The sequence below is a fragment of the Hyperoodon ampullatus genome, assembly GCF_949752795.1.
Source record: "Hyperoodon ampullatus genome assembly, chromosome: 1".
In the NCBI taxonomy this organism is placed as follows: domain Eukaryota; kingdom Metazoa; phylum Chordata; class Mammalia; order Artiodactyla; family Ziphiidae; genus Hyperoodon; species Hyperoodon ampullatus.
Window position 1 is genome coordinate 154,287,425 of NC_136914.1, and position 19,689 is coordinate 154,307,113.

The 19,689-nt window shown below is 36.8% G+C and overlaps 1 protein-coding gene across 1 annotated transcript in view; it reads right to left on the reverse strand.

Moving 5' to 3' along the window:
• ENPEP (glutamyl aminopeptidase) overlaps positions 1-19,371 on the reverse strand; it is a gene marked incomplete at both ends in the record, with an annotated part of 105,808 nt that extends 86,437 nt beyond the window's left edge. Inside the window, 3 exons of the mRNA XM_079715513.1 lie at positions 2,081-2,212; positions 4,258-4,399; positions 18,722-19,371. Coding sequence (XP_079571639.1) covers positions 2,081-2,212; positions 4,258-4,399; positions 18,722-19,371 — 924 coding nt within the window. The remainder of the gene's footprint in view (positions 1-2,080; positions 2,213-4,257; positions 4,400-18,721) is intronic.
• Positions 19,372-19,689: the final 318 nt, after the last annotated feature.

The following is a 19,689-nucleotide window of genomic DNA, read 5'->3' on the forward strand; positions in this document are numbered from 1 at the left end:
TTCTACTAAAAATGTTGTATTACACAAAAAGTAACTAGCTTAATCTTTTTTTTAGCTGAATAAGTAATGTAGAGATTTTGGCTCTGGATCATGTGAATATTGATGCTTTAATGTACCCCCACTGCAAACAAACAGAAATGATAGTTGCAGTGTAAAAGTGGAAAACCCATGAGACGTATCAGGGCTTCAAACAATATAAACACATCCATGGAGTTGATAAAGACACAAAGCAGTTGTCAGGAACTAAAGCTATTTGCTTATTGGGCTTTGGTTTTTGAAGGAATTAGCAACAAGTTCCTGGAAGTTAGAGCAGGGTCATGCTTTGGAAATTATTTTTTTAAACTCTGACTACTATTTCTGATTGTTTTATCATAATTTTCTGTTTTTATTTTATGGTGATCATATCTTCTTGAATCTCTGAGTGTAATAATTAAAAGTTGTGGTGTCAGAAAGTTTAATTTTTTATGGCTTTTTTTTGTTTCCCTAACTATTCTTATTTACTCACACTGTGCTTTTCTGTTGGTCTTGGATTTTCTCTTTTATGTTGCTTGTTTTCCTCATATGCCTGTTTGTCTTAGGTTGTCTGTTTAGCTCTAAGAATGTAGTACTGTGAGACTGGTGTGGGTTCCCACCGATGTTACTTTCAAGTAGATATAAGTAGTGTGGTTTTCCTGTAATTCTCTCTGGAGTGGGAAATTGTACTGGAGCATTTGTGCTTGGGTGTTAAGGGCTAGATTTCAATTTAGAGTGAATGGGTAGGGAGCCAGTAAAATGCCAAAGAGGCGGAATTTACCTTGAATTGACATTCACATTAGATGCCTTTAAGTTCTCCTGCAAGGTTCTGTTCAGTTTTTTTTTTTGTTGTTGTTTTTTTTTTTTTTTTTTTTTGCGGTACACGGGCCTCTCACTGCTGTGGCCTCTCCCACCGCGGAGCACAGGCTCCGGACGCGCAGGCTCAGAGGCCATGGCTCACGGGCCCAGCTGCTCCGTGGCACGTGGGATCCTCCCGGACCGGGGCACGAACCCATGTCCCCTGCATCGGCAGGCGGACTCTCAACCACTGCGCCACCAGGGAAGCCCTATTCTGTTCAGTTTTGAAGAAAAGAACCCCACAGGTTTTTGCAGGAGGGAAACTCTGGTTGCCTGTCTTCTGTAGATGGGGTGGAGGGAGGAGCATCTCTTCCCTCCAGTGAGGTAAAGATATTTTTCAGAATATCACATTTCAGAACGTTTAGCAGGGCACATTTTTTGAAAAGAATCTGGAATTTGAGTCTCCACCACTTGCCAGGTGGGTGATCTTGAGCAAATTAATTAAACTCATTATTTCAATTTTCTCATCTATAAAGTAGGAGTGATGATTTCTTCCTTATAAAATTATATTGCAAAGATTATAATGTTTTATATATATAATATGTATCACAGAGGCAGACTAACCATTAGACAGCTTAGCAAGTGTTCAGGGCATGAGCAAATTGGGGGCCCCCAAAAAGAGAAAAATAATTAGGTAAAAGTATTTAGTTTTTCAAAAGAAAATTATTCAGTTCATCATTTTGATTTAAAAAAAGCTTATTTGTATTTTCTTACACTTTTAGAAAATGCTTTTTGATACTTTGCTGTTGTCCTATGTTGAATTACATATTGGAATGACACCACAAGCATCTCAGTGCTTAGTTACTTGAAGGATTTTCATCTCCCTCTGGTTTCCTCCTCTCCCTCTGGTCTTCATCTGGGACCCCACCCAAACACATACACCCAATCATTTTACTAAATTAAGCATGTGCAAATATTTAATATCTTTGTGCTGATATACTTAGGAGCTAGCTTTGGACTTATAGTGAATTTTCACCTTAAAATAATTCAAGACTATCCATTCCTATGGCTGTTTTGTTTGTTTATTTTTCACCTGGGTCCTTTCATTTTACATTTTTCTATATTATTCAATGTATCATCAGGCTCACAGAACCTGGTGACTAACGGGCTTTTCTTGTATATTGTGTGAAAAAAAAAACAACTATTCAAAAAAATTATAAAATCACAAATGCGTAGGTGGTAAATTTAAAAAATATATAATGGTACTTACAGGTATCCCCCTATTTGATATCCTCATTATGGAGTCAAACTGATGTACAGCAAAGCACACCAAGTAAGTGCTCATGGGAACAGACTTCTGGAAAGTTGTTCGATTCCATTTATCATCCACCGACTCTTCTTTCTGTTGAAAGCAAAAGATAATCTTTTATTTATAAAAAGATCAGTCATGGACAAGACAAACAAAAAATTACTCCAAACCTAGCTTTACAGTCAGAAGTCCTTTGTCAAAGTTTAGGTGTAAAAATAAATTTTACCCCTAACTGGCGATGTTGAAAAAAACTAGAGGAAAATTCATTTTATTTTTAGTACTGTGAAAGAGTGATTGAACTGTATACCATATGAGGTTTCTCAGGGAGAGATACAACTTTGTGATATAAACTGGACACGAGTTTATCTTTCTACATTAAACACACAATCCTGGCCATAATATTTGAGCAGGTACTATGGCCTCTTAATGAAGAACAGGCTAGTGCTCAGTGCCTTGCACACAGGAAGAATTAAGCAGGTATTTGCTGATTTGACTATGTGCAAGAGAGCAATAGCTGTACCAGGCATAGCAGAATGTCAGGTTGTCTTTTCCATCTCTGGTTGTCTCCATCTGAGACCTAGGGTATGGTCACTAAAGTCACTGCTTTGGTTACCATGGAGAGAGAGAAGGATTGCATTACTTCATGCAACTACCAACCCCATCTGTCTGGTTTTCTGTCCATGCCAGCTTTGCCTTCCTCTCTCAGCCAGTCATCTGTCCTAATACTTCATCCATGAATAGTTGCCTAATTCCTGCTACCCATTGTTTGAACATTTCCACATGCCCTACAGCCACACAGTGAGTCACTCTACAGTGGAAAGCTTTAAAAAAGGATTAAGAGAGGAAGGCTAGACTAGAACTTGATGCATCATCGACAAGGCAAGCATGTTATGTGCACATGCTTATAGAGAAGAGTTGGAGCCCCAGCAAAGTTACTCTCTGATAAAAACCTAGTAGTAGTTTTGATCTCCTAAGGACCCAGATTATTCACCTTCTTCCAGGACTAGTTTCTGGAACTAGGTGAAAGTGAAGAAGTATATACTCTGCAAAACAAAAAGGTCATGTGATGAAACCATAAACAGAGGTTAGTAAAGTTTGCATTCTTATTCCTCCCACCTTCATTTTCTCTGTTCCATGCCAAAAAATTCTGATGGCATTTTATTCTGATCCAGTCTTCTGGATTAGAGTGTCATAGTTTAGGTTTATCCTTTCCTCTTTCTTCTCCAATCAAAACCCAATTGCCCAGTTGTCTGACACCAGAAGAAAAGTTGATAAGCTTACAGTTTACTTTTTAAACAACAGTTTACTTTTTAACCTTCTTAAAGCTTTGGTTTGCTTTTTCAAGGGATATTTGTAATTAAAGAGGATGAATTTCAGTGATGATATTTCACATAGTGGATCAGAAAGATGGGAGTTGTAGTGTAGGCACAATGCTTTTCTGGTATTAGATAGGTGACAATTATATCTAAGGATTAGCTTCACCCTTTTACATGTCAAAGGTATAAGGAATAATAAACCTCAACCTTGAGGTAATGATGCTTTAGTTAACTGCGTTACCCATTCTGGAGAGGAGGAGCAGTAACAGAGGAAAGAGTCATGTTAATAATTATACAAACAGAACTTATTGTAGCCTATTTTTTTTTAACATTTAATGAGTACTTCTTGATCACTAGAATACCTATGGGCCTGGTGTTTCCTGGAGTTACGGCTATATTCCAATATTTAACTGATGATTTTTTGTAGTAGCCCTATATTAAAAACTGGGTTTATATTCAACTGAAAACCAAGAATAGTAACTAGGCCCTTGAATATTTTTAAATCTGTAATTCCATTAGTTTGCCTTTAATTTGTCATGATTAGGGGCTTCTTTCATTTAAGCAGAACCCAGCTAATGTATGTCTACTGTATCTATTCTTGCTTAGAAAACCTAACGTGGTATTTTGACTGGAATGTGATATCTTGAATTAAAGATGTCTAGTACTCAAAAGAGATTGCCCAAATGTATTTTCAAGCCTCTAAATAAGCTATTAGAGCACATTTATTTAAGAATTCAGCAGGTTCTTTCATAGCAAAGCAGGTAATTTACCTGATATTATAAACAGACTATCTGCATAAATTAAAAATTTTAAAATACTCACCTCCACTGGCATATTTGAAATTGCCTTATATTCTTTGGGGTGGACGATAGATATTGTATAAGTTGCCTTTTTGTTGGGCTCATCAAAACAAGGGAAGGATTTCCTGGCATCTGTTGGTTCATGATCAGTGGCTGCTATGATCCTTAGAAATAAACACACAAAATATTTGTTACCTCTTCTGATAGCCCCTATATTTCTATTCCTATAGAAAAGAATCAGCTATGTAATTATAACTGCTGCATTTCTTAAAATGAGTTTCCATCCAGAAAACTATCAAGTACTTGTCAAAGTCTTTCCTGGAATTGTTAGGTTAACAAATAAATGAAAATTCAGAAACTGCTTCAGATACTTTATATGAGTAGTTAGGTATTTTGTTGCCGTAACTAAAAATCTGTGAACTCTAAATGAGCAAAAATCAATCCGATTTTGAGCTATCACTCTTTCCATCCTAAAGCCATCAAGTGACAAGTAGATAAACACAAAGCCAAACTCAAAGGCTTGCTTGTACCTGTCCTTGTGAGTGTGAACAGCTGTGTCCTGTCACGGAGTAGAGGAGTATATTCCAGAGTCCACAGCTCCTGTCCCTAATAGTACATTCTTTCTTACTTACGTTACACCAGGGACAAATCCCTTAGTTTTCATTTTCATGCAAAGTCAGTCCCTGAGCAATCTCCCAGTGAAGCAACCTTTGGCCAGGTTTAAAGTCCACTTTTGGAAAGAGACAGTATTCCTTATGGCTCTAACTTCATGCTTATTAAGCTAAAATGTTAATGTTTCCATCATTTCAAAGTGGAAATATTTTTTCTGAGTAATTGCTCAAAAAAAAATCAATGAATGTAAACTTTTTACATGTAGTTATATTACAGTAAGATATTGTACATTTGCTCATTAGAAGAGTAAGCAGAGGAAAAAGTGTAAAAGGAAAGAAATGTTGACTTATATTCATTAATAATTTGTGTAAGGAAAATATTTCATCCTTCAGAATTCTCAGAGACTAAGGAACATATTTCATAAAGAATAACAAATTGTTACATTGTTCATTGATCCAATAAATATTAATTGAACCCCTTCCTACACACACACACACACACATACACACACACACACACACACACAGAGAGAGAGAGAGAGAGAGAGAGAGACATCTACCAGGCATTATTCTAGGTTCTGAGGGAATAACAAAGAATAAATAAATAAATAGATAAATAAGGAGAGTGATAAGAGCTATATAGAAAATAAAACAGGGGAAGTGACAGAGAATGACTCAGGAAAAGTGGTGAGCAATATTAGGTAGAGTAGTCAGGGACAATCTCTTGGAGTAGGTGATGGTTTTCTGAGATCCAAATGATGAGAAAAACCCAGACAGGTGAAGATTAGGGAAAATGTGTTTCCTTAACAGAAGGAACAGCAAGTGCACAGTCTCTAAAGTGGAAAAGAATTTAATGTGGTTGAGACCTGAAAGATATCCAGTGTAGCTGAAGTACAGTGAACTGGAGGGACTAAGGGGTCAGCAGAGGCAATGGTAAGTATCTTCATTTCATTTGGGTTCAAGGATGCATTATATACATTAACTTATCTAAAAAATAATATGTCATAGGTCAACATCCAACTACAAGAAATTAAAATATTTTTGAATTTCTTTTAAAACCCTCTGGATACAAAAATTAGTTGTTAAAAATTCAGCCAAAAAAACTAATCTGTAAAAAATAAAACTGGAAAAGGGCTGTCTTTTAAGACACTGTTGACTGAGGGGGACAACTTTCTGGGATGACTGAAAAAATCTATACCTTATATATAGCTGATTCATTTTGTTATAAAGCAGAAACTAACACACCATTGTAAAGCAATTATACTCCAATAAAGATGTTAAAAAAAAAAACTATACCTTTTTATGGGTGTGGTTAACAAAGATGTGTGCATTTGTCAAAATTCATTTAATTGTTCCCATTAGATTTGTGCATTTAATGTATATAAATTTTACCTAAAAATAACTGTAAATCAATATTACGCTTCAGTAAATAGATTTAGATTTGGATTGTTGCAGTGGCATGAGTTAACAGTTCAGAAACAATCTTCTCTGTATCCCAAGCTTGAGCAAATGAAAAAAAAAATAAGGATAACAGAAGGCAGGTTTCTCACAGCTGGGGAATAGAGTTATAAATTTGTAAAAAATGAAGACTAGACCTTGGTATTGAACTGTAACTGCAGGTTCAGTGTATACTTAATGATTTTTCATGTACACATGTATCTATATATGTAAATGGATATAAAAATATACAAAGACGTGTATTTCCTAGTTTTGTCTGCTGAACAGGACTAGAAGAAATGACAAGCTTGTAGCAATGAGCACAACTAGTTCCCATTACCACTCCAATAAAAGGAACCAGAACTCTTCATAAAACTTCCTCATTCCAGTGCTGGATCGGAAAGGTCCAAAATGAACCTGGAACATCTTGCTTTGCCAAAAAGTAAGGAAGTTTTCAAAGAATCATAAGAATAAGTCAAAAGGACACAAAAGCCAGCTGGGGGAGACTACCCCTGGCCAGATCTGGGGGAACATCAAAATAAGTAATGGAATTATAAACTACTGATTAAAATAAGAATCCATGATAAAACATATGAATAAATAAATGGGGCAAAGGAAAGCTCTTCTTTACAGTAGATTGCCTACTAATAATTTTAGGAGGAATGATGGCTTTAGAAAATCATCAGTGGATGCTAAAACAAAGTGGATGAAAGTTTGTTGAGGAAAGGGATATCTGAATAGTTTCAAACACTTTCTCTGAAAATTACTTACAAAGAAAAAAATTATAACTTTACAATGAAGAAAACTGTTGGATACCGCCTTAAGCAAGTAATCAAAGATCACTAATAATTGTACAGATCAACATAACGTGTCTCCTGATGTGACTTTGTGAGAGGGACTAAGTATCACTTCTCTGAAATTCCTGACAAAAATGCTTAACTTGCATTTTTAAATCATGAGGAAAATCAGACAAACTAAAACTGAGGGATATTCTCAAAATAACTGGCCTGTGCTCTTCAGAAATATCAAGGTTGTGAAAGACAAAGAAAGGCAAGGGACTGTTCCATTTTAAAGGAGTTTAAAAAGGCATGACATTAAATGTATTGCATGAATCCAAACTGGATACTGGACTGGGAAAAAAATACTGGGTTAATTGATGAAATTTGATTATGACTGGATTAGATGATTATCATATCAATGTTAAATGTTCTGATTCTGATAACTGTACTGTGGTTATGTTAGAAAATGTCTCTGTACTTAAGAAATATGTACTGAATGTGAAGAGGTAAAGGGAGACAATGTTTCAATATACTCTAAAGGTCGAGAGAGAGAGACATGGGGTTGCTGGGAAGAGAGGAAATAGGACAAAATGTAAACAATTGGTGGTGTTCCTAGGAGTTCCTTGTATTGTTCTTGTAACTGTTCTGTTAAGTTTGAAATTATTTCAAAATAAAGTTACCCAAAAAGTCCCAGCCAAGAATTTATTCTTCAGTATTACTGATTAGTTTTTGTGATAACAGTTTAACTAATCAATTGAAGTTTCTAACACATGTAGACTGTAGTGAATTGCAAATGCATCAGAATATAAAGAAGCCTGTACACTTCCCCAGTGTACTAAGGATTTATAAGAAGATCCACCAGGCTCCAACCCCATGTTTAGTCAGCTGCTTTTTTCTTTTGAATTCCTCTGGATTCTGATTTCTTCCCCAGGCAAAGGAAGAGAAAATGTCACTCTCTGCAAGAATGTTTCAGTTTAGTCACACCTCAGAAATAAGCCAGATAACTAATTTGGGAATATGAGTGTGATTAACAGACAAAAAGGGAGAGATTGACAATAATACAATAATAGTAGGGGACTTGATCACACCACTTACATCAATGGACAGTCATCCAGATAGAATCATCAGATAGAAAACCATTAAGAAATCAGTGGTCTTAAATGACACATTAGACCAGTTGGACTTAATATGTATCTACAGGACATTCCATCCAAAAACAGCAGAATACACATTCTTTTCAAGAGCCCATGAAACATTCTCCAGGATAGATTGTATGCTAGGCCACAAAACAAGTCTCAACAAATTTAAGAGGATAGAAATTATATCAAGCATTTTTTCTGACTACAATGGTATGAAAGTAGAAATCATTTACAGGAAGAAAAACAGGAAAAACACAAACAGGTGGAGACTAAACAACATGCTACTAAAAAACCAATGGGTCGGGCTTCCCTGGTGGCGCAGTGGTTGAGAGTCCGCCTGCTGATGCAGGGGACACGGGTTTGTGCCCTGGTCCGGGAAGATCCCACATGCTGCGGAGCGGCTGGGCCTGTGAGCCACGGCCACTGAGCTTGCGTGTCCGGAGCCTGTGCTCCTCAACGGGAGAGGCCAAACAGTGAGAGGCCTGCATACTGCAAAAAACACACACACACACACACAAAAAACCCAATGGGTCAATCAAGAAATCAAAGAGGAAATCAGAAAATACCTTGAGACAAATGGAAATAAAAACATAACTATCCAAAATCTATGGGATGCCTCAAAAGCAGTTTTAAGAGAGAAATTTGTAGCAACACAGGCTTACCTCAAGAAACAAGAAAAGTCTCACATAAAAAACCTAACCTACCAACTAAAAGACTTAGAAAAAGAAGAACAAACAGAGCTCAAAGTCAGCAGAAAGAAGGAAATAATAAAGATCAGAAAGGAAATAAATAGACACTGAAAAAAAAATAGAAAAGATCAATAAAAGAGATTGTTTTTTTGGAAAGATAAACAAACTTTATAAGTGGTTAGCCAGGCTCACCAAGAAAAAAGAGAGAGGACCCAAATTAACAAAATAAGAAATGAAAGAGGAGAAATGACAACCAATATAACAGATTAAAAAAATAAGAGAATATTATGAACAGCAATAAAGCAATAACTTAGACAACCTAGAAGAAATGGATAAATTTCTGGAGACATAAAATCTTCCAAGACTGCATCAGGAAGAAATAGACAATCTGACCAATTTTTAGACCAATCTAAAAAAAAACTCCTAGCAAACAAAAGTCCAGGACCAGACAACATCACAGGGGAATTCTACCAAACATATAGAGAAGAACTAATATCTATCCTTCTCAAACTATTCTAAAAAAATTGAAGAGGAGGGAACACTTCCAAATTCACCCCACAAGGCCACTGTTACTCTGATACTGAAAGTAGGCAAAAATACTACAAAAAAAATTACAAGCCAATATCTCTGATGAATATAGATATAAAAATCCTCAATGAAATCAGCAAACTGAATTCAACAATATATAAAAAGGATCAGACACCATGATCAAGTAGGATTTATTCCAGGGATGCAGTGATGGTTCAAGATCCACAAATCAATCAATGTGATACACCACATTAACAACAGGAAACATTAAAATTACATGATTATCTCAATAGCTGTAGGAAAAGCATTTAACAAAATTCAACATCCACTCATGATAAAAACTCTCATTGAAGTTGGTATAAAGGGAACATATCTCAACATAATAAAGCCCATACATGACAAACCCACAGCTAACATCATACTCAGTGGTGGAAAGCTGAAAGCTTTTCCTCTAAAATCAAGAACAAGACAAGAATGCCCATTCTTGTCAATTATTTACATAGTATTGGAGATCCTAGCCATAGCAATCATACAAGAAGAAAAAACAAAAGGCATCCAAATAGGAAAGAAAGAAGTAAAATTGTCACTATTTGCATGATACTATATATAGAAAACCCGAAGTTCTCCACTAAAAAACTATTAGAACTAATAAATGAAGTTAGTAAACTTGCAAGATACAAGATTAGTATACAGAAATCTGTTGCTTTTCTATACACTAATAATGAACCAAAAGAAAGAGAAAGCAAGAAAATAATCCTGTTTAAAATCATGTCAAAAAGAATAAAATACCTAGGAATAAACTTAACCAAGGAGGTGAGAAACCTATACTCTGAAAAGTATAAGACATTGATGAAGGAAATTGAAGGTGATGCAAAGAAATGGAAAGATATCCTAGGTTCATGGATTAGAAGAATTGATACTGTTAAAATGTCCACACTACCCGAAGCAATCTACAGATTTAATACAATCCCTATCAAAATACTCATGATGTTTTTCACAGAAATGGAGCAAATAATCCTGAAATTCGTATGGGACCACAAAAGACCCCAATTTGCCAAAGCAATCTTGAGAAAAGAGAACAAAGCTGGAGATATCACGCTCTGGCTTCAGACTTCAGACTACAAAGCTACAGTAACCAAAACAGTATGATACTGGCACAAAATCAGACACATAGATCAATAGAATAGAGAGCCCAGAAATAAACACACGCACTTATAGTCAATTAATCTATGACAAAGGAGGCAAGAATATACAATGGGGAAAAGACAGTTTCTTTAATAAATGGTGCTCAGAAACCTGGACAGCTACATGTAAAAGAATGAAATTAGAACATTTTCTCACACTATATACAAAAATCAACTCAAAATAAATTAAAGACCTAAATGTAAGACCAGAAATCATAAAACCCCTAGAAGAATACATAGGCAGAACACTCACATAAATTGTAGCAATATATTTTTAGATCTGTCTCCTATGGCAAAGGAAACAAAATAAAAAATAAACCAATGGGATCTAATTAAACTTAAAAGCTTTTGCACAGCAAAGGGAATCATTGACAAAACAAAAAGACAGCCTATGAAATGGGAGAAAAGATTAGCAAATGATGTGACCAGTAAGGGGTTAATATCCATAATACATAAACAGCTTATACAACTCAATACCCAAAAAATGAACAACCTGAATAAAAATGGCAGAAGACCTGAATAGACAATTTTCCAAAGAAGACATACAGATGGGAAACAGGCACACAAAACATGCTCAACATCACTAATCATCAGAGAAATGTAAATAAAAACAGTGAGATATCGCCTCACACCTGTCAGAATGGCTATTATCAAAAAATACAAATGTTGGTAAGGATGTGGAGAAAAGGGAACCCTGGTACGCTGTTGGTGGGAATGCAAATTGGTACAGTCACTATGGAAAACAGTATGGAGGTTCCTCATAAAACTAAAAATTGGACTACCATATGACCCAGCAATTCCAGTCCTGGGTATCTATCTGGAAAAAAAATAAAAACACTAATTTGAGAAGATACATGCACTCCAGTGTTCATAGACAAGATATGGAAGCAACCTAAGTGTCCATCAACAAATGAATGGATAAAGAGGATGTAGTATTTATGTATACAATGGATATTACTCAGCCATAAAAATGAATGAAAGTCTGCCATTTGCAATAATATGCATAGACCTGAAGGATATTATGCTTAATGAAATGTCAGACAGAGAAAGACAAATATTGTATGTTATCACTTATATGTGGAATCTAAAAAATAAACAAATAGAACAGAAATAAACTCACAGATATAGAGAACAAACTAGTGGTTACCAGTGGGGATAGGGAAGGGGGAGGGGCAAAATGTGGTAGGGGATTAAGAGGTACAAACTACTATGTATAAAATAAGCTACAAGGATATATTGTACAGCACAGGGAATATAGCCAATATTTTATAGTAACTTTAAATGGAGTATAATCTATAAAAATATTGAATCACTGTGTTGTACACCTGAAGCTAATATAATATCATAAATTAACTATACTTCAATTATTTAAAAAGGCCCTATTTGTATATGCTACATTCCATCCAGAGTTACTAAAGTTTTCTAAATATATGCAGATTTGAAAACGTATATGAGATAGCAATACAAAACCATTTTAGATCACAACTTCTTTGGGGAGGTTTTATTCAGTGATTGAAACTTCTTTTTTAAATTAGATGAGTTGATTTGCAAGTTAATGGAAAAGGCCCGGCTAATCTCACAGTATGTTCAGGAGTAACTCTTGGGTATGTCCTAAATAATTATAATGCCAGGCAAATGTGCTGAGGTAAACCATTTGTACATAGGGGCCTCTCTGTGTTTTAAGTCACTTACTAGACCCAGCACATTAAAAGTATAATTCTGTGTAGCTTAATTACAAAAGGGAAGGCATTCCTCTGACTTCTCTGAGTGCATCAGATCAAGGTGACCTTAGAGAATGCTGAAGAGAGAGGAAGTGATGATTGCAAGCACCAACCGTTCACTCTGAATCAACTTAGAAAAAACCAACTACTTGATTACCTCATAAATCATCTGGCATACTGTTTCCAATGAAGACTCTCAGGCTATGTTCCTCAGTTTAATATCTTGAGCCAGCAAAATAAACAGCAAGGTCTGTGTGAAAAACTTAAATGAAAGACTTCTGATGCAGGTGAGGCAGCCACAATGAAGTGTCTTTGCAGACTAGTAAAGGGTTCCAGAATTCGGTAGAGGAGCTGATCAGTGCAAGACAACCCATCTAGATTATTCAAACTCCAACCATTTTTTTTTCGGTACGCGGGCCTCTCACTGTTGTGGCCTCTCCCCTTGCGGAGCACAGGCTCCGGACGCACAGGCTCAGCAGCCATGGCTCACGGGCCCAGCCACTCCGCTGGCATGTGGGATCTTCCCGGACCGGGGCATGAACCCATGTCCCCTTCATTGGCAGGTGGACCGTCAACCACTGTGCCATCAGGGAAGGCCCTCCAACCTATTTTTATGGTGGTTTGAACCAATTAATTATTTAAATTTATTTTCCAAATGCTTTTTTTTCTATGTAGAGGATACTCAAGGTCAAGTAATATTTCTTATTGTTTCCTTGCTTCCAAAATAAAGGAAATTACTATGCATCCTGCAACAAGTAAACAAGACACCCCTGCTGAAGCTGTTCTTTATTGATAATGTACATACTGATAGCTCGACATATCAATACAATGAATAAACTGACATACAATTAAAATGTCAAGATCAAAACTACAAATGAGTGTACATATCTGTGCCTGAGGATATAATGCACGCACACGTGCACACACACACACTTTATTATGATCATCTCAATGATTTCTGCTCTGTTTCCACTTAACTCTTAAATTTTTATCATAAGACCTAACCTTGTGCTTCAGATTTAATTATCCAAATGCCTACTAGACGTCTCTTCCTAGATGTCTGACAGGCATTCAACACATCTGCCACCGAACTCATGACCTTCCCTTCTAAACCTGGTTCTTCTATTTTCAATATCAGTGAAAGGTGTGGGCTATCAGATCAGATATCTGGAGCATCCTAGATCTATAACTTATCTCTTCCCCACAGCCAGTCAGTCTGCAAATCCTGACTATGTTACCTGCAAGCTATTTTCTCCATTATGTTCTCTTCTGTCTGTCCTGAAATCACTGTCCTACCTGATCCTCATAATCTTCTCTTTCCTGGATAACTGCAGTTTCTCTCATATACTCATGTATAGATTTAGTTCTTTTCTCCCCATGTAAATAGTCATTGGTTAACTTCTCCTGCATAATGCCTGTCATTAATTATCCTTACTTTTTTTTTTTCCTGTGGGTTTTCCAGAGTTATCTCTAGCTAGCCTCTTCATATAAACCTCTCCTACAAACTTACTTCTTCTCCCTACTATGCTTTTTTGACCTAGTGCCTTTCCTGTTTGCCTGCTTTTTACCTTCTTGCTTGCCTCTTCCTATTGAAATCCCACCATTACATCAAAATTCAGCTTAAATCCCAGCAATGCTGTAAAAACCCAGAAAACCCAAACCGGAAACCATCTGTCCCTCTTTTAAATTCTTGTTGTAATTCCTGTCAATTCCAATGGTTCTCAGTCCTTAAAGTATGAAGACTGCATTCCTAAGTCAAAAAAAGATTCTACTGACTTCTCTTGCCTTTGACAAGACAGGGAGAAAAGGAACCAAGGGAAGTTTTCCATCCTGACTGAGTGGGAAGGTGGAGGTGTCATTGGTCGAAATTGGATTCCTCTATGGGAAAGGGGCTGTGGCGATGCAGCATGTCCCAGCATGTTCCAGAGGACACTAGTGTGAGAGCCTATATGAAAATTTCTATATATTCATTTAATAATCATTAAGTTTTCTCTGTGTGCTAGGTAGTGAACAAGAGAGACACAGGGACCCTACCCTCAGGGACCCACAGAAGATTCCACAGTCTCATGCAGTTGGGAAACTGCATACTATGGCAGCTTCTAGAGGTTCATAATGAATATTATCATGTAAAAGTCTCTGAAAAGTCCCACCACTTTAAAAAACTTTAAAGTTTAAAAACCTTTAACATAATTTTGTGTTTAGTATTATTTCCCAAAGAAATTTGGCCACAGAATCCCTCCCTTGCATTTTTCTGGCAATATCTATTAATATCCCATGCAACTAGAACTCTCTGGAACAGATAATTAGGAAATGCTGTGTAAGAGCAATCCAAATGCAGAGAAGGAAATGCTGAACCTTGGAGAGAAAGAGAATACTGTTATATACTTTGGAGATGTGAGTAGAGGGGAACTCCGAGAAGAGAACAACTGGAAATCCTACATAACTATTGAGAAAGAGTGTTGAAGTGGCTTGGTGGTGTGGGCAGGAAAACATTCCAAAGGTTCCAATCCTTCAGAGTGGTTTTCCTCAGACCCAAAGGAATAGACCAGAGAGTAGGAAAAGTGGCTGTTAAGTTTCCCAAACTTTCTTCTCCTGAGCCTCACTATAGCTCTCTCCCCGGTGAGATGATAACAGTTATTATGGCTAGGGAACTCTAAACTGGCTCTACCTTCTCCAAGTCTCCATTTGCCTCTGAATTTTGAGGGAAAGAAGCTCAGATAGTTGTCTCTTCTCCATGAAGTTCAAGTGTCAGTTGTATTTACAGAAATCAAGTAATTTTGGTTACTATTGAGTGCACTAATGTTTATTTGCATTGTGATTGCGACGGTCATATCCCATACCGCATATACTCAATCCTGGAGTTAATTTTACAATAAGGCAGAAGGGTTGGAAAGTATAATCTTGATGGTATACATAAAATGTATTACTCTGATGGCATTTGAAATTGTATGAGCATCAAATATTACAAAGTTCACTCTATAATCTGAAAGGATGGTGCTGTTCCCCCTGAACTCACTCTTGTGGGGCCCTCCTCTGCACTCTGTAGATGAGACCCACTAGAGAGGCCTGCATCGTCAAAATGTTATTCACAGGGTTGAAAGAAAACAATGCACTTTTCTCATATGCTTGAAATATTTCATAATAAGAAAAACAAAAAGTATTCCATTGAGCCTAAATGAGGTTATTGAGTATGTTCCAGAACCATTCCAAAACCATGTGTGCAGTGCAAAACTGGCTGCATCCTGTGTAACGTGAGAGCTTCATCTGCTACCAATGAAAACAGACAAACCTGGTGACACCAGTCCTCCATGGGAGCCTAATTGAGCACCAGCCTTCCTCCCCAACCTTGCGTCACTTAGTATTTCTGAGTATTTTAGCAACTAAGACAGCTAAGTTTCAGAATGTCATCTCTCAAGTATATATCTTATCATAAAACTAACTCATACAGTAAAATAATCCAAAGAGTTAGAATGAATAATATATATTTTAGCATTAGTAATTTTTTGTACTTATAAAATATATAACAGAAACTTATTAATGGAACTGTGTTCCATATTTTTTGGCCTTCCTGTAGTGTATAGCATTTTATAAAGTATTTTGATGGCTTTACCCAGATGCAATTTCTGTTGTTTTCACAACCCAAAAAGCAGTTTTAAACTCAGCAATAATCATTTAAAAGTTTTGACTTGTTTTCACTTTACACTAACAGATTTTTAGAATCTCTTGAAGGTAGATATTCTTTAGAGTATTATTCCTTTACCAAATTGCAAACACTTAAAAAAATCATCTTATCGTTAGTAAGGCTCAGAGAAATAAGTTCTTTCATTGTTTGTGGAAATGTAATTTGGGACATATTTTTGAAAGTCAGTTTGGAGACACACGTATACACACGTGCATGCACATGTGTTATATATGTGTAGATGTGTGTATATATACACACACATGCATGCACTCGTACATTTGTAGTTTGAGCCAATTTCCTAAGAAATTTCCTATAGAAATATTAGAAAATACTATTCATAGTTTTTTATAAGGTTCATTACATTTTATAGGTGTTTATAGGTAAAAAAGTAGAAGCAATTTAAGTGCCCAAATCTAATGGGAAAGTTGAATGAATTACATTATATTGATACAATGGGCTATCATATATCCATTAAGTCATTTGTGGAAGAATACCAAATTATATGTTAAAGTGTTGATATATTGTAAAAACATGTTACACAATACTATATACAGCATAATAATGCCATGTTTATCTGTATCCAGAAAAAATAACTAGAAGAATGTCTGCCTAAATGCTAACAATGACTATGCTTGAGTGATGGACTTATAGATGGATTTTTTTTCTTATAATTTTCTGTTTCTCAAGTTTTCTGTAGTGAATGTGTCTTATTTATGAAATAATTAAACAAAATAAATGTTACATGTTTCTTGACATATTTGTACCCTTTGACCCAGCAATTCTATTTTTCGGACTATATCCTAACATGAGAAAATAAATAGACACACACTTACAGAGGTACTTACAACTATGTTCTTTCTGACTTGTTTATAGTAATAAAATACTGGAAGCTACTTGAATGTCCAACATTAGGGAATTGGTTTTAAAAAAAAACTGCATTCATTCAGTGGAATATTGCACAATCTTTAAAATCAGATTCTTGAAAATATTTAACAAAGGGAAATGCTTACAATATATTCAGTTAAAAGGTATATGGACAGAGAGAGAGATGTAGACATAATTACAATTTTGATTACCTAAAAAAAATTAGACTATACATTAACGTTTTAACAGGGCTAACCACTGGGTGGTGAAATTATTTATAGGTTCTTTTTTTCCTTTTTATAATTTTCTATGCTTTCAACATTTGTAATTTTTATAAACAGAAAGAATATGTAAACAATAAAGAAGCTTGTTTTTTGCAAGTAATATTAAGATACAGTGTCTAGGGCTTCCCTGGTGGCGCAGTGGTTGAGAGTCCGCCTGCCAATGCAGGGGACCCGGGTTCATGCCCTGGTCCAGGAAGATCCCACATGCCGCGGAGTGGCTGGGCCCATGAGCCATGGCCGCTGAGCCTGTGCGTCCGGAGCCTGTGCTCCGCAACGGGAGAGGCCACAGCAGTGAGAGGCCCGCGTACCGCAAAAAGAAAAAAAAAGATACAGTATCTATATGAACATGATCCCTCCAAATATTTTTTCAGACTATCATTTCTATTCAGTTTATTGCTGTACTACACAGTGAGATAAGAAAGTATAATATTTTATTTTTATCCCTGGGTCTCTCTGACAAACAATAGGAAGAATTTTGACCAAAAGATTTGCTTTGCTCTATAAAATGCTTAAAACAACATAGGAAAGGAATATTCAGAGGGCTGGCCTCAGTCTCACTCTGAATAGTGATATAAGGTTTCTTAATCATTTACTTGTTCAGAATCTAAGTAGGCAAAGGTCAAAGCAGGTTCAAGTTCAGTGGTACCTCAGGTGTAGCCTTCCTCTCTGATGCAAGGACCACACCCACAGAGTGAAGGTTTTTTGAGTTCATTGAGAGAGTTTATGCTTTTGACAAAGCTCTAGTAATAGCCTCTGATTGAGCGACAAGGCAAGTAACCATTTGGCTAGACTCAGGGAATGCATGTATATATACATGTATACTAGGAGGGCTGTGTGGGGGGGATATATTTATGTTCTTAATTGCTTAATATATCTTTTATGTCACAAAAGGCTTAGCATAACCATGGCATACTGCATGATAGTTAATAAGCCTGAAGATTTATCCGTGTGCTACCACTAATGTATGGACTCAATGAGTATTTATTGAAAGCTTATCTGTAAAACATGGTTCTGGCCATATGAGATTAAAAAGACATAGTCCTACCTTCCTTCCTAAATGAAAACACAAAGACAATTGCGTGGATTTTACATACTCTTTCAATGTTTCTTCTGCAGTAAAACAGACAAAATTATAATTGATATTTACTGATTTTCACTTAAATTTAGTGTGATATCATTTTAAAAGTTCACTTTAAAATCATTGCCATATAGCCCAAGAATATCACCAGTGAAATTTACCAGACACATGTATTTTTAAAGTTTGAGGTAGTTCATGTAAATATTAAGGATAAAATGCAGTATATTATGATTTTTCCTGATGAAATAAAGGACTTACACTGATTTTTTAGATGCCATGCAGCTCATTCAATACTTTCAAATTTTGTGGTAGGCTTTGAAAATATAAAAGGTCAAGAATTTTTGCTTCCCAGATGAACAGGCAGAAATGAAACCAAGTTTAGATAAAGATCAGACCATCAATATAATTGAAAGGTGGAAAGTGAAAGGAAGGAGAAGAAATGGAAAGCAAATATATAGCTTTGGAGAAATAAAGCAAAAAAAAAATTTACTTGTTTTGTCCTTTCTCCATGTATGTTGTTTTATAAAACCCCACGAGCGAGCTGTTCAGCCGGCCGGCGAACTCCATGATCAAGTGGTAGAGACCCTTGCCACCGCTGGGTGCAAGCTCTTCTTCTGTCTCCACCACCACATACTCCTGCTTTTTGTATTCGAAGCACCGCCTGACTTTCACCTGCTCCCCAGAGGGCTTCCTCAGCACCGGGAGCTGGGTGATCCTCGTCTCCCGGAGGTGCAGCCACAGGTTCCAGGTGGGTGAGCTCACGTTGATGGAGATGTTCACGCTGCCCGTGTACGTGTCCTCCTCCAACAGGGGCTTCACCTCCAGGTCGTAGTGCACTGGGTTGATGAAGTCAGGCAGCCTGAAATCTTTCCAGCCTCCACTTTCATCTTCACTGGCAGGGCAGAACCCCTGGTCCTGTGGAGGGCTCAAAGTGGGAGGCTGTGGAGGGCTCAAAGTGGGAGGCCTGTGGGAAGGAGCCTGGGTTGTGCCCTGTCCTCCGTCGGTAGAGTAACACGATCTGGTCAAGCCCACGGAAAGTCCTACTATTAATCCGACACCCACCACCACCGCACAGATAATGGCCACATGTTTCTTTTTAATGCAGTATCTCTTAGAGCCTTCTTCCTCCTCCAAGATCATTTTTGTTTCCAAAGTCAAATGCTACACATAAAAGGTTGTTAAATTTAACTAACTAACGTCAGCAGTCTTCCTTCTTCAACTGGAAGGAATTCCCTGGTTTGGCAGCCTGCTTTCGCCTTTCCCACACCTCTCTCTCTCTGGCTGCTTGAATCTTTTCCTCTCCCTTCACGTTCCCACTAGACACTCAAGGATGAATGTGGAATCAAGGGGGTGGGGTAAGGACTCCAGAAGGGGAGCTGGGCTGGAGGAAGAGGACTGACGAGAATATTGTCACGGCTCCTCTTACAAACAACGCATCCCCCACTCCACCCCTCCTAC